Below are 19,887 nucleotides of genomic sequence, written 5' to 3'. Positions count from 1 at the left end.
CTGGCCCCCACCACACCATTTGTTTCTGATTTCTCTCTCCAGCCCCGCTGCCTGTCTCCCTTCCCCCACCCAGCACCAAGCACAGCATAATCCCCAACCACAACTGGTTCTAATTAGGGCTGGGGGGGTGGGTGAGGGAGGGGGAAGCCACTGCTACCCTTCCAGGCCCCCGAGCCTGCTCAAAGGCTCCCACCAGCTGGGATACCAGGAGGTTCCTACGAGGTGTGTGGGTCCGCTCCTCACCCCAGAGCGCCTCCCTCTCCCCCTCTGGAGAGGAATGAGGCTGACCGAAGCCCCATCACGCTGTGTGGCCCTTCCGTGTGTGCCACCTAAGGATGAGAAGTCCCCGCCCTGGCCACCCCCACTCCTAACAGAATGACCAAGTCAGTGGGTATAATGGGGGTAAGAGAAAGGTGACCCTGCATAAATGCTGGAGAGGAGCAAGGGACAGGGATGAGGCAAAGGGGGCAGCAAGCTTGGGCCTTGGACTGGAACATGCCGGGGTCTTGGGGATCAGGAAATGGGGTACCTTTGGCCTCTGAATCCAGGGATGGGGTCCCAGCCTCTCGCTGCTCTCCAGAGTCCACAGACACGCTCCGCTCCCTCTTCACCTTGCCCTTGAGCGAGCTGAAAGGGGGCACCCCTGCCTGGGGGTTCTTCAGACTTGAGTTGCTGGGTGAGATCTGGTTGGTCTTGGCCCCATGGCTCCCCGCCCCCACGCCCTTCGGGCCCAGGTTGCAGGTGGGTCCTTGGTTCACATTCTGGTGCTGGGATTGGGCCCCGCCATTCCCTGTCTTGCCATGATTGGTCAACTTATTTTCTGGGTGCATTGGCTTGGCTGGGGCCGGGGGGCAGTGGCCGCGCGGGGACAGCGGCGGGCTCCCTGGAGCTTCTCTCCTCCTGGGGTGGGGTAACCTGGGACAAGGTGGGAGAGACAGGAAAGTTCATCTTGCTAGGCGCCTAGCACGCCTGCATTTTAACTGCCGCATCCTGCCTCACCTAATGGTAGTGGCGGTGGGGGCCGAGGAGCGTCTGCAAGACCACCAGCTATTCCCTATCTCCCCCTCTGGCTCCTCAGACAAGGGCTGACGCCTTTCTCCACCTTGGGCAGTGAAGATAGGGCAACCCTCTCCACCTCTCAGACCCCACAATTCAAGTGGAAACCAGGGCCTTGAGTGGCAGAATCCGCCCCCATCCCCCCAACATCCATCAGACTGAGAGCCTCCACGCCAGCCCCTCCACCAGCACCTGACCAGCACTTAAACAACCACTCTTTTAGGGTTTGCTGTCTCCAGTCTCCTTCCAAGGTCCTCACTGTCAACTTTCACGTGCCCCAACACCAGCAGGTAAGGGGCACAGGACCTGAGGGTCACTGCTCACGCCCCCGGCCCCATTCCTCTGGGGACATGGGGACAAGCACACTGGAGAGTGGTACCCACTGGTCCAGACAGCTCCCCAGAGCAGGAGGGGAAAGCCTGAAGGGGGTCCACCGGCAGGCCTGGCAGGCAGGCAGGAGCAGGAGGAAAGGGGGAGGGGAGCGGTGTGTTGAGCAGACTGGAGCGAAGCTGGAAGCCAAGGATTCCTGCAGCCTAGGCTGCGGGCCCTTTAAGCTCCAGCCCGCTCCCCCCACCGCCTCCCCCTCCCCGGAGACCTATTAATAGCCGCTGGAAAGATCACATCACGGGAGAGGATATTTATCCCCCCTCATTCCACACCAGCTCAGATTTATTTCAGCTCTGCTGTCCTGCTGCTGCCGCCTGGCCCTGTCTGCCGGCTTCTCCTGGGGAAGGGGAGGGAGGCAGGCACCGCCCCTCCCTCCAGCTCCCACCCCCAGCTAGACTGAGGCCAGAGGGCGCCATTGGACCCGACGGTGGGGTGGGCGGGGGTCGGCTCAAACCGTTTTTTAGGAGGCAAGGGCTGGAAGGGACTAGAGCAGCAGGCATAGCTGATTGCCATTGCCCTCTGTCCCCTGGGCCCAGGCATTAAGGCTGTGGGCTCCTGCCTCAGGGCAGGCCTTCCCATTCTGACCCCCCTTTAGCCCACCGGTGGCCTTAGAAGCCAAGTGCCCATAGGGCTCACTCTCCAAGCCAGCACAGCTCAGCCCCATGATCACTGGGCCCTTCCCTTCCCCGCACTCCACACACACACACACTTCCCGCCCTCCACGACACCCACACACCTTGTCTTGTTAGCCAGGATCCTCATGGCTCCCACACACAGTGGGGCTACGGCCCCTGTGCGTGCCCAGGGCCCAGCCAGGTACTCGGTACTGGAGCACGGACTGCAGCAACAAGCCCCAAAGAGAAAACTTGTGACTTGGGGAGGGGGTGTAAGAAGGGGAAGGGAGAAGGGAGGACCCAACAGCCCTGGGACTAGGGAACTAGACAGGGTAAGGTGGGAATGGAAAGGGAGGACTACTAGGTGGGGTCTCTATCCTAGAGGCCGATTGTATCCCGATCCCTCCCGCACCTTACCCTCAGGGAGCTTGCAGTCTCTAGCAGGGCCCCCCCCTCCCCCGGGCCGCAGAGGCAGAAATCACTAAAAGGATAGGTTGCAAAGGTGCCCGCGTGGGGCGGCCGTGAGTTCTGCTCTGGCCCCCTGGGGGACTCCCGCTCCCAGGCACGCCCCTCACCCCTGGTGGGGCATTCCTCACGCCCCGCCCCCAGGGCGCCCCCCGGCGCAGAGGCGGCCGGGGGTAGGGGCAATGCCCCGCCCCGCCCCCAGCTCGAGGCCTAGCCCGTGCCCATTCCAGCAGGCCCGGGCGGGCAGCGAGAGGCCTGGCGGGGCCCCGGGGCTGCAGCTGGGCTCTTCTGGAGACCAGTAACGCTGGCTCAGATTCCTCCCCGACCGCAAGAATGCAGGAGCCTCCCCTCCCCCCCCGCCCCTGCACCCCACCCCGCCCCCTTCGGCAGAGCCCGAGCGGAGAGGCAGAGCGAGCGAGGGAACCAGCGAGCGAGCGAGGGAGCGGGAGACGGACAGGACTGCAGCATGCCTCGCCGGGCCCCGCACGCGCCGCACCGACAGACACCCGGCCAAGTGCGGCGAGGGGCGGGGCGCGGGCGGCGGCGGCGGGCCGAGGTTCGGCCTAGCGCTGGGCGCCGCCTGGCAGGGGCTCCGAGACCCACAAGTACCCGAACTCTGACTCACACACACTCACAGCTCACACGTGGACAGGGAGACAAAGACACGCACGGAGCCCAGGAAACCAGAGGCGCGCCCACGCCGACCCGCGGAGGCGTGCTGGAGGGCGAGGGAGGCGCTGGCCCAAGCAGGAGCACGGAATCAGCCTGGGGCACCCGCAGACGCCCGGGCTGCCCGACGGCAGAGAGGGAGCGCGCCGACTCATTGAACGGATGAAAAGACTGAGGCCCGGCCACAAGGGAACCGGAGAAAGTTGAGCCTGGTAGTGACAAAGGAACACACGCGCGCACACACACATACACGCGGGGCCATAGATACACCAACAAATAGACTCACACAAACACCGAAGCCTCACCCAACCGCCCCCTGCCCTCCCCTCCCCCGCCCCACCGATCAGGGTGGGGGAGGGGAGGAGACTTGGGCCCAGCCTCGCCCTCGTGATCCGCCCAGCCAGACGTCGGTGCGCACTCCCGCCGCTCCCAGCAGGGCTGCCGGAGGCTGGGCTGGACCTGGAGGCGAGGCCACCCCCCACCCGTGACCCTGTGGGAGTCTAACCCTAAATTAACCCCAAGCATATTGGCCTTCCCTGCTCTAGCTCTGTCTCTGGGAAGAGAGGCTCCTCAGGGGAAGGTTCCAAAGTCCAGGGCCCGGCTTGGACGCCTCCCTCCGCCAGCCCCCATCTCCTGCAACAGGTTAGAGCAGAAGCAGTTAAGAGCGGGGCTGGAGAGGGACCTGGGCTTAGGGACAGGCCTGTGGCTGACGCGTCTCACTCAAGCTCTCACCTTCACCACCGCGCGGCTCCTCAAAACTACCTACCACCTAAAGGAACAGTATTATCATCCCCATTTCACCAGGATGAGACTGAGGTGTGGGAAAAAGAAGCGACATGCCCCTGGGTCATGTGACCAGTGCGTGGCAGCGCCAAGACCCCGTTCCTGCGGTGTTTCCCCGCACTGCAGTGTCTTGCCCCCCCTCTTGGAGTCAGGACTCCTCGTCTGAGCCTGCACGAGAGAAGTGGGCTTCCAGGCACTGGGCCCGCCCCCTGTGCGGCAGAGAGGCGGGGCAAGGGGCACCCACTACCTCCTGTGTTTACAGTTTCATATGTTGGGACCTGTAATAATTTGGGAAGGGGCTGTTAGGAAATTCGTCCTCTCCAGTGTCCCCAGTCTGACCAAGGCTCCTCCTCAGAAGAATCTTGGAGTGGCTCTCCCCTCTCCAACTCCACCCCCTCGCTCCCACCCGGCCGCAGGGCGAGCTGAGTCAAGCACAGATGAGTCAGGACTTTCCCATCTCATACCTCCCCCCTACCCCTCAGGAGTTTGCCCAGGCTCCCAAAGACCCCTCCTCCTCTACACACTCAGGGCCCCACCGAAGAGACCTGGAGGCCTGGGGATGGGCGGTGGGGGGGGGTGCTAATTCCTGGTGGGTGCAGTTTTTCACCAGTGAGTGAAGGGGGCTTCTCAGCACCCGAGCAGGAGCCCCTGGGATGAGTGAAAGGAAAGGCAAGGGATTCTGGGCACATTGCTGTGGCTCCCTCGGAGAAAGTAGGGTGGGGAGTGATGACTTGTGCTCACGAACTCGCTGCGAGAGTCCCCTGAGCAAAGGGCCAGGAGCACAGCCCAGGAGGCTTTGAAACAAAGAGCCAGAGATCTGCTGCTTCCCCATCGCCTTCCCTGGGGGTTGAGGGGAGCCTGTGGACCTGACCCCGGCCGGGGGAGGGAGATCAGGAAGGCTTCCATGGATGCCTTCAGTGGATGCTCAACACAGAACTGCCACAGGTGTAACGGGCATTCACACACCAGTGGCAACCTGCCTGTTTCCAGCTGCCCCACGCTGGGAGCCCCCGCTGCGTTTGCCAGCCTGCCCACCAGCCTCATTGCCTAGTTCGAAACCACTCAAGAGAGTCAGTGAGAAAACGGTTTGGAGGCTCCACGCTCCCAGGTAAGGTGGGAAGACACCTCTAGAGAGAAAATGGTCTGCTCGGGCCCTCCTGGAGCCATGGGGGTGGAATTATTGTCCCCTGGCTCAGGGAGATGCAGCTCCCAAGACAACAAGGGCTGGGTCCCCCTTCTCCTGGATGTCAGGACTCCTTGGTCCCTAGAAGCTCTCCTCTACCACCCAGGTCACTTCCTCTTCCTGAGGTGGTGGTGACTCAGCCGAGTGGGGAGGTCAAGGATTCATAGCCCAGCAGGAAATCTGCTCAAGGACCAAGGTATTGCTCTGGGACCCTCTATGTGGGGACCCACAGGCTCAGAGGCGGTCCCCTAGCCCTGGTTCCTAGCAGCTCTCCCCACTTCCCGGCCCCTCCCCACCTCTTGCCAAAGGAGACCATGCCGATCAACAATTTCTGTCTGGTTGACAAACCACCGCACCCCACCTGCAGCCCCAGGGTAATGCCAGCCAACCCCAACCCTGCAGTGACGTGGGAACTCCGAGTCCCAGACTACTCCAGTCTGGGGTCTCTGAACAAGGTGCTTCTGGAGGGAAGGGGGGGTTCTGCCCATTCTGGTGCCCACTGTCCCTTCTGGAGGCTGCAAGACAAATGGCATTGCCTAGACAAGCTTGAAGTCACCTCACTTGGCTCCCTCAGCCAGTGCCAATGCGGCCAGGCCTTGGGACGCAGACATGCCTTGGCAGTGGGGTGCCCCCAAAGGCCGCTGCCCAATCCCTGGCTGCTCCCTCCCTCAGGGGGGAGGGGGAAGGGAGGGTGGGGGGCACAAGGAAACAAGACAGGGCAGGAAGCCCAGGCAGGCGGCGGGCACTCTGGGCCAGGCACAAACAGCCAACACAGGAAACCACAGCCCACCCCCGCCCACCCCACCCGCCCAAAGCTCTGGGAGAGAGGAGCTGCCAAGAGCCTGGTACCCCCAACCGGGGCGAGGGCCCAGGGTTAGCCCGGGGCAAGGCCAGAGCCAGAAGTTCTTCGGTCCTCTCTCTGCCCCAGACCCTACCTGGGGAGGGGGAGAGGAAGCCAGGCTGGCAGGGATGGTGCTGCCTCTTTAAATCCACCGAAATCCTGAGCTAGGCCCAACCCAGCTCTGGTTTCACAGGAAGGAAAGGAGCTCAGGAGCCAGTAGGGCAGGCGGTGGTGGCTGGAATTAGCCCCACCGGCCCAAATATATCTGGTCTCCGCCTGCCACCCCACTGGCACTTCCTGCCCCCTGGCACCTGCACCACGGTGGGGGTGGCAGAGGGTCTAGGTGCTACTCCCTCCCCAGTGGGAGACCCCAGTCTCTGGAGTCAGCCGGTTGCTGGGGACACGTGGGTGGAAGGTGACTTCCCAAAGCCTGGAGTCCCCAAAGGGAGGAATGGGCAGGGTAGCTCCCTGTGGGCCCTCACCTGGCCTGTCCTCCAAGGGGTTAATCTGGCCCCTGTTTGGGGGGGGGTAGGGGTGGCCTAGGAACCTCCTCCAAACGGCCTGGCGGCTGGGAACAATGGGGCCATTGTGGGAGGACTGGAGTGCGGGCAGACTGCTGGCACAGCCAGCCAGCACCACGGGGCGGGCCCTCACCCAGCGCCCGCTGCTCGGCTCTCTCCCCCAGGTACCGCCAGCGGCCGACACATCCTCCCAGCCCCCTCACCTCGCCTGCCCGGCCCAAACCCCTGGCACCAGCAGCACCTGGAGGGCCCTCCAGCTCTGCCCACGTTGACATCCAGACGGCCGTGACCCTACAGGAAGCAGGAGCCTGTGGGCCAGGACGGGGTGGGGGTGGGGACTGAGAGACAGGATGTGTGCCTGTGATCTTCCTGCAGGGAAGACAGGAAGGCCAAGCAGGGTTTCTGGTGTCAGTCCTGGCACCCTCAGGCAAGAAGGGCTTAGGGGATTGGGAGACCAGGGACAGGCAGGGTCCCCTGCCCCCAGGCCTCCTTTCCCACACTCATTCCAGAAACCTGCTCCCTGAGGAGATCCTGCCCCAGCGGCCTCACCTCCTGGGGTTGGGACACCGGCAGGCAGTGCAGTGAGGGCTGGGTTCGCAGTCAGGCAGACAATCACATCCCGCCCTGTCTGAGCTAGGGGACTTGTCCCTCTGAGCCTGTTTCTTCATCTTCAAAGTGAGGATAAATGTATAGGGTGAGATCCTCTTAGAGAAACAGGGTGCCTATGACACTCAGCCCTCAAGAAACCACCTCTGGCCACGATGTCCCCTTCTTTACCCCCGTATGGCACCCAGATATGTGGGCATTTGCCCCTGGAGTATCCAAGGGAATGGGGCCCCCAGACGTCATATAAGGGGTCCTGAGTACAAAGGCTTGGCTCTTCCTCTGCCCTCCAGCTCCCTCAGCTCACTCTCCCCTGGGCATCACTAAGTTTACTGACATACACCTGAACCCAGAGTGTGAACCCAGAAAGCGGTTATCCACTCTCTTAGCTTCAGGTGCATGTCTCAAAACCTCAGGAGGCAAGTGAAAGGGGGTTTCTCGTTCACAGTGGCCCACGTCCCCCCAGCCAGGCAGCCCTCTCCCCGCCTGACCCCTTGGTAGTCTCTTGCGGGGTTTGGGCTGGAGGAAGCTGGAGCCTACTTTCCTGCCACGCACGTCCTTAAAGAGTGAAAGGTCTGAGAGGGCAAGAGAAGCAACTGGCGCAGGAAGTTCTAGAAAGCAGGGATCCAGGGAGAAGACCCGTCCTCTTCTCAACTGGAGACGGCTGTCCCTCTCAGGGTGGCTCTGCAAGCCCCAAAAGGGTTAACAAGGCCCTAAAAATAACCTGCTCCCAGCAGGACCCTCCAGCCATCTGTTCCCATTTTCTCCTGTTCACATTGGAACATCTGAAACCAGCCCCAGAGCCCCAGCCCAATCCCAAAAATAGCCCCAGCCTGCCCAAGGAACAGGCCCCAGGGGCCGGGCATAGGCGGCATGGCCAGCCTAGCAGTGAGGCATGGCCCAAGCCAATCCTGAGCCCTCACTTTCAGGCCCATAGAAGGGAAGTGTCCTCTCTGGTTCCCGAAGGAGGGGATGCGTAGAGCCAGGGGCTCCAACCCACCCATCTTGGTACCAGGCCAGAGAAGGTACCTGCTAGCCAAGCCCAGGTCTCAGACCCAGGAGCCCTGGGATCCCAGGCACTTCTGCCACGTCTTATAATCCACTTTCCCCTGAGATTTGGATACTTACTCCCCAGAACATCCAAACCACCTGTCTGCAGAGCTCCCCTAGTTGTGGGTACCCCAGCCCTGCTGTCCACTCCTGGGCTCCTCATCCAGAAGTTCCCAAGCCTCAGCTCCTGCATTATCCCATCCCCCACGCCAGGACCTTCAGGAGCCCTGCTCATGCAGTGTCCCTCCCCTCCCTCCCCTCGGCACTCACCCTGCCCCAGGGCACACAGGGCTGAAGCAGAACTCTTTCCAGCTGGCCCACACTTACCATGCAGCCCACAAAAAGAGTCCTCTGGCCACTGTGGATGCTGATATGACCCACCCCTCCTCTGGGCTTCAGGAGGCCTCCTCCCTGCCCCGTCGTGTGTGGCAGGTGCCAGGCATGCCCATCTGGGCTTCTATACATATCACAGGCCTGGGCACTGCTCTGCCACATTCAGGGAAAATGCCCAGGCAGAGGGTACAGGGAATCCGGGGGACCCTGGACCCTGGGGCAGCCCTAACAGCTGCCATCCATGTCACAGCTCTACACTGCCACTGTTCTCCCCAAGGAAGGTCCCTGACCCCTTAGGCCAGGAAGGAGAGGAGGCAGCCAGTTAAGCCATTTAAGGACAGAATGTTGCGTTCAGCCTGGTGAAAGAACAGAGCAGCAGGGATGGAACGGTGGGGGGGGCTGAAGTTGATCTGAGCCAGCAGCCTGGGGGAGGGGAGCTCAGCCTGAGAAGTGCCGGCAGGCGGGGAGGGACATGTCCTAAGGCCCCCAGGCCCCTCTCTGGGCCTGTGGCTATTTGGTGAACTTGCAATCAAGATGTCAGCTGGCTCCAACAGTGGGGAGACTGACGCAGCGAGGTGAGTCTGGAAGGGTCTTAGAATCTACGAATCTGAAGTACTGGAAAGGTTGTCCCCTTCAACCCCCCAGTTCTCCCACCGCCAACAGTTCTTCCCTGCCGAAGCCCCCTGGGGTGGGGGTGTTGGGAGTCCCTGCAGAAAGTGATGGCTAGGAACAGAGAGAAGGATCTCTGCCTCGTATGGAGCACTTACTCCCACATCAGGCTGTCCTGAAGGCTACGCATGCCCGATCTGATGGAGTCCTTAGGACAGCACCACACGAAAGCACTTTTACGACCCTCCGCTTCAAGGCACAGGCAAGTTCAGTAACTTGCCTAAGTTACACAGTCCAGAATGAGAAGAACCGGCATTTGAACCCAGACACACCAGCAATTGGGTTCTTAACCATTTCGTGAGACCAGTTCAGCCTGCATCAGCCCTCTGTGCTCTGACAAGAGAATGGGTGCCCCTCACTCATTCCACACACACTCCCTCCACGCCCGATGTGCCCCAGGTCCTGGCTAGAGGCCACAGTTCCTGCGCAGGGAAAAGATCAAAGGGAGGGCACCACTCCCCACCCCCTCGGCCCAGGTGCCCTGAGAGCAAAGTTCTCGGGGGGGGGGGAGGGGGCCCAGTCCTACCCACCCCCAACCCGCTACGTCCTCACCCATCCTGGTCCCTAATAGTCGGAAGAGAGCCAGGCAAGTTACCATGACAACAACACAGGGCCCCTGCTGAGAGAGACCGGTCTGCTGGAGTGGAGTCTGCCACCCCTCTCGCTCCCCAGGTGGGGGTCAAAGGTCAAGTGGGACTCGCTAGTCAAGGGTGGAGTCCGGGCCCTGCCCCCACACCTGTTCAGCCACACCTGTCACAGCTCCCCACTTTTTCATTGCCTGAGCTGGACGCAGGACCACTTCCTACCCGTCCCTGAGGGGTAGTCGCCTCTGGGGCCTGGGGAAGGAGGGTGGGGGATGAGAAGCCCCTCCCTCCCAAGGACAGTTTAAGAGAAGTGCCTCCTCCCTGTCCTCAGCCTTCTGCAGCTTTCCCTAGTCAGCCCAGGAGCCTACAGGCGTGTTTGTTGTGAATTCAGGGAGTTGTTGCTAAGTAAGGAAGGAGGGGAGGGAGGAAAGGAGGGGGGTGGCAGTAGGGAGACAGCCTCCGTGTGTGTGTGTGTGTGTGTGTGTGTGTGTGTGTGTGTGTGTGTGTGTGTGTGTGTAGAGGCCAGGGCAGAAACCACATTACGGTGGCTGGTAGCCACCCTGGCTTTGACTCAGCCGGCGGAGGCCAAAGCCAGGACAGAGCGGGGCAAGTATGGAAGGATGACCAGGAAACCGTACCTTGCCCTCCAGGGGTGACCAGGCAGGAGCTCCCCACCTCCAGCTCAGAACAGGCCTGGGACTTTCACTGGAGAGGCGCTTTAACCCTTCCTGCCCCACCCCCACCCCCAGGTTCCAGGTAGGAAGGCTGTTAGCTCCCCTCCTCTGGGGGCAAGAGAAGGAAAGAAGTGGGGGCAGAAAGCTAGGACGAGGGCGCCCAAGACAAAAAGCCAAGCAGGAGACTGGCAGACAAGAGGGCAGCGAGGAGGCTGCGGAGGGCACACACAAGCACACGGGCTCTCACCTCAGAAGTAATGTGTGCTGGGCTCAGGCTCAAAGGTGTGGTCTGGGAAGGGGGCTCCCTGTGGAGAGAGGGTCACAGCTAGAAGCCCCAAGCCAGCAATCTAGGCCCCTGCTCCTCCCATAACCCCAGCCCCTCCCCCAACATGTACACCACAGAAACGTGTACACACACACACACACACACACACACACACACACACACACACACCGCCTGCAGCTCCAGGAAGTCTCTGAGCTACTCGGACACCACCCCCCCACTCCAGGACTTCTGTGGATTGGCCGGGAGCCAGGCCTGACCCAGCTGCGGCACCACACTGCTCCCCCTCCCTATCCTGGAAGCAGGAAAGGAGAAGGCACTGGAAGATGCCTTCGAGAGAGGCGGGGCCAATCACTCCCATGACCTGGCCTGAGGTCCTGGGGGAAGGGATGGATGGGGAGACCGGAGGATCCTGGCTTTCAGTGCCAGCCAGCCCCAGAGTTATCCTATGTCAGAGAAAAGAATGGTGCCTCTCCCGTGTCCCTGTGTGGTCCCTTTGGTTATACACCTTGTCCCCTGAAGATGCAAAGTCCCCACCGGCCTGGCTGGGAGGGCCTGGGGTGAGAGGATCTGGCTTAGCAGTTCAGTAGGAGGGGGGCTGGGTGAAGCTCCCACAGGCAGGCGGGAGGGAGGCTGGTGGCTGGCTCAGTTTGTACTGGGGGTCAAAGGGGAGTTCTTTTCCGAAGAATTCTGGGAGAGACGCCAACTAGAGCAAGCTGCTAACCACCCCTCCCTCTCTCTCTCTGAACTGGGGGTAGGGGGGTGTCCCTGCCAACCAGACTTAACCCTGTCCGGCCTGTGCTGCTCCCAGGCCCAGGATGGGGGAGCTGAGTAGGAGACCTCAGGCTGGGCTCAACTTCCAGTTCAAGGGGGCAGGTGCAGGGCGTCTTCTGCCAGAGTGCAGCTGGTTCCACGTAGCCCCATCTGGTAGCGCCCTGCCCTACCGCCACATAGGTGACTTTTCTAGGCTCATCTCCTGAAGGTGTCTGCAGTGACGTGTGTGCGTGTCTCAGAGACAGAGATTGAGAAACAAACTGAAAATTCTTTGCCAAAGCCCTCCCCTTGCTGGGTCACTGAGCACTGTACCAACCTGTGCCTCTAGCCCTCCCTTCCTCCCACTGTGTCCTGGGACCAGAGGCCACGGGGTGGGAGGAGGGACAGCTTATCCTCTGCCTACCTCCTGCTGCTGTCTCCACAGGCCCTCGACTCCTACAGACAGCCCCTTCCCCGGGCCCTCTTCTTCCTCACTGATCTGACCCAAGTGCTTCTAGAGGAAAGCATTCAATCAGAGCCTGAGATCCCAGGATGGGAAACTGAGTCATGGTGAGATTATGAGGGGTTCCGGTGCCTGAATCCCATGCTAACATAACTCTGCTATCACCACCCTTGTTTTGGCAAAAAAAATAAAATAAAATAGAATAAAAAGTCCCCCCTGGCATCTTCCCCCACTGCAGAACACTGTCTAACTGCAGAATGAAATTAGACGCGAAGGACTTCCCAAGATCCAGGCTACAATGGCAGCTGGCCCCACCCCAAACGCCTCATATTTCTGGAGTGGAACATCACCCCCTTAGGATTCCAGCCCCCTCTCTCTTCTGTGAACACTGGAAATATGAATGTCTTGTCTTGTTTTGCTGTCTGCCCCTAGCCAGAGAAGTCAACTTTCCTGAATCTTAAATTAGCCACCAAGATCCCAGGTATGATGTGGGTGGCCTCTTCTTATCCCCAGTGAGGCAAGTGACTGGGGTGGAGGGTTAACTCCCTTTCCTAGCCCTTCCTTTAGGGCACTAGCCTCTCTATGGTCAGCCACCACTGTATCATGAGGTCCAGAAGAGGGTGCTGGGACCCCTCAAGGTGCTGGGTGTCTGTGAGGGGCAGAGGAAGAGAGCCCAGCCCTGGGGGACAGTTTATCCCAAAGTCTCCCCACTCTACTACTTTCTCTCCAAGGACCACGGAACTGCCAGAAGCCTTGGCCCCACTCCAGGAAACCTTCCTATCAAGGGACAGAGGACTCCATGTCCCAGGTTGCTGCGGGGAGACCTGTGACTACAGACCCCAGACATGTTCAAAGGGAGGAGGAGAGAAGCAGAACAGAAGCAGAGCACACACATGTGTACACACACACACACACACACACACACACGCACATAAACTCATCAAAGAGACACAATCCCAGGCATACACACTCCTCAGAGACACTCCCGGGACATGCAACTGAGACACAGACGTGATTCCCAAAGATACACATCCAGGATATCTATCTCCAAAAAATAACCCCAAACTCCCCAAGAATGCCTCAAGACCCACAGAGGCTGCCACACGCCCAGAGAACGAGTAGAGCTCCAGAATCACAAAAGACACAGGCCGGTCACACACAACTGCTGACAGAGAGAAGATACACCCACACTGGGATACGATACACACTGACACACTGGCTCCCGCGCTTGCACGCGCGTGTGCATACACACACACAGTAGTATGCACGTGGCTGAGTTCTAGCACTCAAACTCACACACACAGACCCTGGCAATGCACAGCATGAGGTCAGATTAGAGGACTAAGTTCTGGGCTAGTGGGGAGGAGGGGAGTCAGAGGGGGTGGAGAAGTACTCCAGGATTTCAAAACAATCTTGGTTTCGAAATGCTGGAAATGCTGGATTCAGGGCCATTCCCAGTTGAGGCTGGGGGTGGAGAGTAAGGGGGAGGGGAAGACACGCCAGCGCAGGGCCACCAGCCCTGGAGGAGGGGGTGAGACAGAGGGAATCCCAGCCTCCAGGGAGGGGGCCCTAGAAGAGACACCAAGGTTAGGAGGCACAGGCGGTCCAGGGCCAAGCAGGAAGGGCCTGGGGTGGAAAGGAGGCAAAGAAGGAGAGGACTCCGCTTTGGCCACTGACTGAAAAAGTAAGAAGGCAAGGGAGGCTGCCCTTCCCCTCAGGAGTGAGAGGAAGAGAGAAGCTGCCTGTGCCCGCTTCCCCCATTTATGGGTGGTGCTCAATACCTTCTCCCCTACAGAGTAGCACCCCGCCCGGCTCCTCTTCTCCACCAGCTAGCAGAGCCCCAAGGTGGGCCCAAAGCTAAGGGATCCGCAGGGGTGGGGGAACAGCAAGGGCCCGCAGGGCTCAGAGATCCTCCGTGGGACCCAGGACTCCCCATACTCGGAGCAGGGTGGGAAACAGCTCCCTGGGAACCAGGGGCTTCCCTCTTCTTCACGGGGAGGGGGGCCTTTGGGGAGACTGAGGCAGTGCAACATACCCTCACACCCAGGAAGTCACCCCTCCCCTCCCAGGGCAGCAGAATGCCCTTACTGCCCCTCCCCCAACCTCCAGGGAAAGTCGGTGGTTCTCTCCCAGGGAGGGGAGGTCAGGCCAGGCTGGGGGTGGGGCTCTGGAGGCCTGGCCCTGGCACCCAGCAGAGGAAATTCCAGGCTGCAACTCCAGACTGCCTTTAGGGCCGCCCATTCAAGCGACATGCAGCACCTCAAGAGCCCTCTCCACCTAGCCCCTCAGCTCCTAGCCTCTGGCTACCTAGCCCTCCACCTGGCCCAGCCCAGCTCTGGCAGTCAGAGGACAGGACCTGGGGAAACTCAGCGCTCTCTAGATGAGCCTCTACCAGACCCATCCTGGCCCCTTGGCCACTCGGAGCCTCCTTTTCCCAGATCCCTGGGGGCAGCCCCTACAGTGTGGCTATGGTGGGCAGCTGCCAGGGCTGGCAGGCAGGGGCACAGATGCCAAGCTACCGCCGCCAGGCGCTCAACAGGTTGAGCCAGTCCCTGGAACAGCCAGCCCCACCCCAGGGAGAGCGGGCCTGGCAGAGGCTCTCTGCCCGCGGCACCCAGCCTGTACCCGCTTGGCTCCCACGGCTGCCCACTTTCCCACGGTGCCATCCCCCTCTGCCCCCTCCCCCCAGGTCAGCACCCGGGCAGTGCCCAGGGCTCCTGGCACAAGAAAGGGATGCCATTTCCCCATCACCCCTGGGTACCCAGGCTCTTGGGGTGCCTCACCACCAGCAACCAAGGAGCCCCAAGAAGAGTAAACATGGCATCAGGACAAGAACCCCCAAAGTGCCCCCCCACCTCCTTGCAGGCTTTTCCCAGTCCTGGGAAGACTGGACACTCAGACACCCTGGCTCACCGAAGCTGCCCCATCCCCTGGGCACTGGGGCAGAAGTTCAGCCTGTGGCGCCAGAGGCAGTGTGGGGGTGCCCCCAGCTCCTGTCTTAGACTCCCTGGAGGAGGGGCTGCAGAGCTGGGTGAGTGCCGGCTCTTTCCGCTCTTGCCAGAGCTGCTGCTACCTGCAACCCTGGTCCTTTTCTTCCACCACACTCCTGGGCTACATGGAGCTCCATCCCAGCCACTCCCCCACAGGCAGGCATCCCCCCTTTGCAGGCATCTCCTTTAATCTAAAGCAGGTGCCAGGCATTCCAGCCCTTGCTGAGTCGACACTGCCACCCACTAGGCCTCTGCCCAGAAGGCTACTGCCCTGCTTGTACAGGGAAGCTGAGTCTCCAGCCCAGGGCTTCTGCTTAACCCAGGTACCCAGAAGCTGGGGGGCAGGGACCACCCAGACAGAGGCATGGGTGCCCGGCACAGGTTCAATAAGCAAGTTCACTAGGCCCTACATTACCACTGCTGTGCTAGTCCCAGATTTCTGTGGACCACCAATCCTTCTCCAGGACTCTGTAATCTCTTCCCGCCTTGACCCTCAACCCCAGTAATTAGAGACTCATTTTGAACCTCCACATGGACCTCCAGAACCCATCTCCAGCCATGGGGCCCCTGCTATCCCAAGCGCAAGAGTTACCCTGGATGGAAGATTATAGGTATTCTAACTCCTAACCAGCACCCTTTCAAACATTAAACCTCTCCCCACACTCCTGCCCCTAATCAGGAGCAATACAGGTAAGCAGACAACCTCTAGAGGGAGGTGGCTAGAACCTGGCCTTCCAGGCCTCGTTCTCCAAGACCAAGGAGTCTGATCACCTAGGGGAGGCAGCACCTTCCTTCTCCACCAGACTTCCCTTACCCTTCACCTTCCTGGCCCATTCGCACTGCGTCCTAAGGCTTCTATCACCAGGCGCCTCACAGATGACACCAGAAAGACAGGGCCTGATCATACTCTTCCCCCGGGGGCCATGAAATCGTGGTCCTGACCCAGAGAAGGCAAGACCGTACTGGGGAGCAGCAGAAAAGCCAGGCCCCACAGAAGTGGCTACTCTCTGGAGAGGCTGAGGAGTGGGGAGAACAAGACGAGTGGAAGCCCACCCACCCTGGAGGTCACACTCAGAGAGCTGCCCAGAGGTATCAGTAGGATTCCAGGAGATACAGTGTGAAGACTGCTTTCCTAGGTAAAACAGGAAACCAAGGCCAAAGATCAAGTGGGCCTCGAGCCCCTATCTCATGGTTCAGTCACATGCCCAGCTCACCTCTCCCAGAGCAACACTTTTCCTCCCTGCAGCAGAGCCCCCCACCCCCACCCCCAGACACAGACACACACCCCAAGCAGCAGACAGACTTAAGGAGGCGGGAGGAGGGGGTGTCAGAAAAACCCGGAAGGAAGGAGGCTGGACAGACAGACAGAAGCAGATCCTGGCTTCACTGCTCCAGAGAGACACCCTCCAGACTCCCAGACTGTGAGGGACACACTCCTCAGCAACCCAGAAGGAGAAGGGGAGAGTAGACTTCAGTGTCTCCAGAAACCAAATTCCAGCAGCCCAGGGATAGGACATACCCCAGACAGGCAAGAAGCCTTAAGTCTCACTTCTCTTCCTCATATTCCTCCCCCAAGAGCTCCCCTGGACCAAGGCAGGGGGAGCCTCCCCTTAGCAGTGCAGGGACACCTCCAAGGAACTGTGTGACTGCCCCACCCCCCAGCCAAGCCCACACTACTGAGAATCCTTGGCCAGGGAGACTCTTCCAGTCACAGCCCCTATCGCTTCTAGGCACTGCTTAGGAGCAGAGGGTAACCTCAGCAATCCCCAATCCTAATGCACCTCCTTCTGGAGGCTCCCATTAGCCAGGGAAGGAGTGCTGGGGTGCTGGGACCCAAGGGGTTGGTGAGCCTGGGAGGGGGACTACATCTCCCAGAAGCCCCCAGGGCAGGGTTGCTGCTCCAGCTGGCCCAAGGCCGGCCTTGTTCTCTGCGCTAGGGTGGCAGGGTCCCCTGGCTACCCCTAAGCCCTCCCCCCTGAGCTCTGGGGCTGCCAACCTGATTGGGGGCCCAAGAGTAGCCACCACTAACCCTGGGGGCGTCCCCCACCCCTTAAACAGCCTGGGGGTGCGTGCCAGAGGGCAACAGACAATCAGACTGTGTTCCCCCTCCCCAGTTGGAACTGGATCTCCCTCCTCGCGCCTCTGCCTGCCTGGCATGACTTTCGCCCTCGGCCCCAGCCCACCCCTCACCTCGCGCGGGTCGGGGGTCCTCACGCCAGGCCGGAGCTGGACGCCATGACCAGGTCAGGGTCGGTAACTGGATTGGGGTCCTCCGGCTTGCCAGTTGGAGGTGCGGAGGGGGGCGGGCAGGCGGTGATCTTTTGATCCTGGACGCCTTGATCTCAATACCAGCCCGGCCCAGGAGAGAGTATCCGGGGGTCGCTGGACGCCTGGGTTCCTGCCTCCCAACCGCCGAGCATGGTCGTGGGCGCCGGGCAGCGGCGGGAGAGCGTGCACACCCGCCCGGCCAGGGGCTCGGGGCTAGGGTCTCGGCCCCGAACCTCACGGCTCCGGCTCCGGCTCCTGCTCCTCCTCCCTTCCTTCCTTCCTTGCTTCCTTCCTTCCTTCCTCCCTTCCTTCGCCTCCTCCTTTCACTTTCCCCGAGGCCCGCGGGGACGGCGGGCGCGGGGCGGGGAGGGGGCTGTCTGGGCGCTTATTGTTGGTCGGACGCCGAGGGTCCGGGTCGCAGCCCCCGGGCGGCGCGGCGCCAGGGGACCCAGGCGTGCGGGCGTCCGGCCGGCTGGCTCCGGGCGGCGGCAGTGGTGCAGCGGCCCCGGGTCCGGGGCATGTCCGGCCACTGGCTCCGCCGCGCGCCGCCGCCTCCCCGGGCTCCCCTGCGCTGCCGGAGCCTTGCTTGCCCCTCCACTCGGCTCCTCTCCCCAGCCTGAATAAGCATCGGGGCTCTCTGGCTGCCTCCTTCTGCCTTCATACCAGAGCCCGGAGAGGCCCCTGTCAAAATAAGAGCTCCCCCATCTCGCTCTCCTCCTCGCCCAACCCGGCTCCCCCAGCCTCCCAGTGGTCTGACTCGGTAAGGCGCCCGGCCGGCTAGCGGGGAGGCAGGTTGGCCCGGGGGCGGGGAGGGGGCTTCCACCGGTCTCTCCTCCCCAGTCCTGAAGACTAGGGAAGAGACGCGCCAACAACATCCCAGGCTAGACAGAGGTTTTACAAACCTACTCTCCAGTCTACACCGACTGGAAGGGGTGGGAGTTGCCTGGACTCCCCTCAACCCCCAACACACACACACACACACACACACACACACACACACACACACACACACACTACTGGGTCCCCTTTTCACTGTACCCACCCACATTCATTATGCACTGAACGTCTCTTTATTCATCTTTCTTTCCTAGTAGACCATGAGGTTCTTGAGGGCATAGACTGAATTTTTTCATCACAGTCGTTAGCACAAAGTGGATGCTAAGAAAATGTGGAAGTAAAATCTTCTCAAAAGAACTCCTAACCTCAAAGTGCTGCACACACACACACACACACACACACACACACACACACACACACAAGACCCTATAAGAGGATAGATGCAATGAAAAAGAAATTGTAAAGCACTTCTTAAAAGCATTTCACAAATGTTATTTCAGTGTTTACTACAAACCCGTGAGAAAGAGGTTATGGCCCCATTACACTGGTGGGGAAACTGAGCTTTACAGTAGTTAAAGACTTCCTCGGGGTATACAGCTAGAAAACCGTAAGCCCAGGAGAAGAATTTGGGACTCCTTATCCCAGGACACCTTCCCTATATCCTACCGCTCCCACCCAAAGTTAATACCAACAAGTAACAAGACTGCTTCAGAAATGAAGACAGGGGTGCCTGAGTGGCTCAAATGGTTAAGCATCTGCCTTCGGCTCAGGTCATGATCCCAGAGTCCTGGGATCCAGCCCCGCGTCCGGCGGGGAGCCTGCTTCTCCCTCTCCTTCTACTGCTCCCCCTGCATGTGCTCTCTCGCTCTCTCTGTCAAATACATAAATAAAATCTTAAAAAAAAAAAAAAACAAAGAAATGAAGAAGACAAGCCTGTTTGCTCCTGATATTTGGTTCCACTGCCCTCTCCCCTGCCCCTCCTGGATCCCCAGGGACTCCTAGCTCTTATAGACCACCCTCTCTTTGGACTACCTATTACATCTATGCCACCCAACAGAGTACCTATTTATATGTTTTGTTTCTCCTGCGTGTGTGTGTGTGTGTGTGTGTGTGTGTGTTTGGTTGCCCCAAAAGACTCTTGAGGGCCCAGACTATGCTTCCTATGTCTCTCTATTCCCCACAGCACTCAAGTGCTGGGTTCATATAGTAGGGCTTCTGTAAATACTCACTTGCTGGGGGGGGGGTGCTCACTTGATGGGTTAATAGTGCCAGCAGCTGGGCACTGGGCAAGGTCTGAGGAGGCACAGGTGGTGATGGGGGACAAACCCTAAACAAAGATCACATAATAACCCCTGTGTGTGTCTAACATCAGTTTTCAAAGCATCTTCATACACATTATCTCTAGATCATGTTTTGATCCGATCAACAAAACTTCCCCAAATGCCTACTAACTGCAGTGCCAAACACCAAGCTGGGTTAGGGGTTGAATCATCACAACCTCGTGAGGTAGGTGTTCCCACGGAAAACTGAAGCCCAGAAAAGCTGAGCTCTGGTGTGAAAGATCCTAGAACCTAGGATAGTACCCGACCCATGGAGGTAGGGTTTAATTTCCTCTCCTCTCTCCAGGGTCTGATGGATATAATATGAGCCACAAGGCAAAAGGGCCATTTCTCAAACAGGATGCTTGTTGGGAGGAAGGGTCCACCCCATTTATGTGGATCAGTCTCCTGTTACATACATGACAAACCGCATGGGCATGTTATGATCTGTTTGGCACAATGCCCGGTTCACAGGAGGTCCAGAAAACAGTGTTTGCCCGAGTGAGTGATGGCTCTGTTGCAAAAGGTCTGTTCAGCGCGGT

At 59.9% G+C, this 19,887-nt stretch overlaps 1 protein-coding gene across 4 annotated transcripts in view; it reads right to left on the bottom strand.

The window, feature by feature from the left end:
- BCL9L (BCL9 like) overlaps positions 1-17,862 on the bottom strand; it is a 28,065-nt gene extending 10,203 nt beyond the window's left edge. The window contains exons 1-4 of one of the 4 annotated variants that reach the window (XM_045797937.2): positions 17,112-17,862; positions 10,680-10,737; positions 2,180-2,281; positions 530-915 (exon numbers count right to left, since the gene is read on the bottom strand). In XM_045797937.2, the coding sequence (XP_045653893.2) occupies positions 530-915; positions 2,180-2,205 (412 nt within the window). In that variant the 5' untranslated portion in view covers positions 2,206-2,281; positions 10,680-10,737; positions 17,112-17,862. The remainder of the gene's footprint in view (positions 1-529; positions 916-2,179; positions 2,282-10,679; positions 10,738-17,111) is intronic. The other 3 variants (XM_045797941.2, XM_045797939.2, XM_045797940.2) reach the window with 3 other exon arrangements.
- Between the last annotated feature and the right edge of the window lie 2,025 nt (positions 17,863-19,887).

The sequence above is a fragment of the Ursus americanus genome, chromosome 16 (assembly GCF_024610735.1).
Source record: "Ursus americanus isolate L20-20 chromosome 16, mUrsAme1.1.p, whole genome shotgun sequence".
Lineage (NCBI taxonomy): Eukaryota > Metazoa > Chordata > Mammalia > Carnivora > Ursidae > Ursus > Ursus americanus.
The sequence above is the reverse complement of the archived record's forward strand: the minus strand, read 5'-3'. Positions and strand labels throughout refer to the sequence as shown.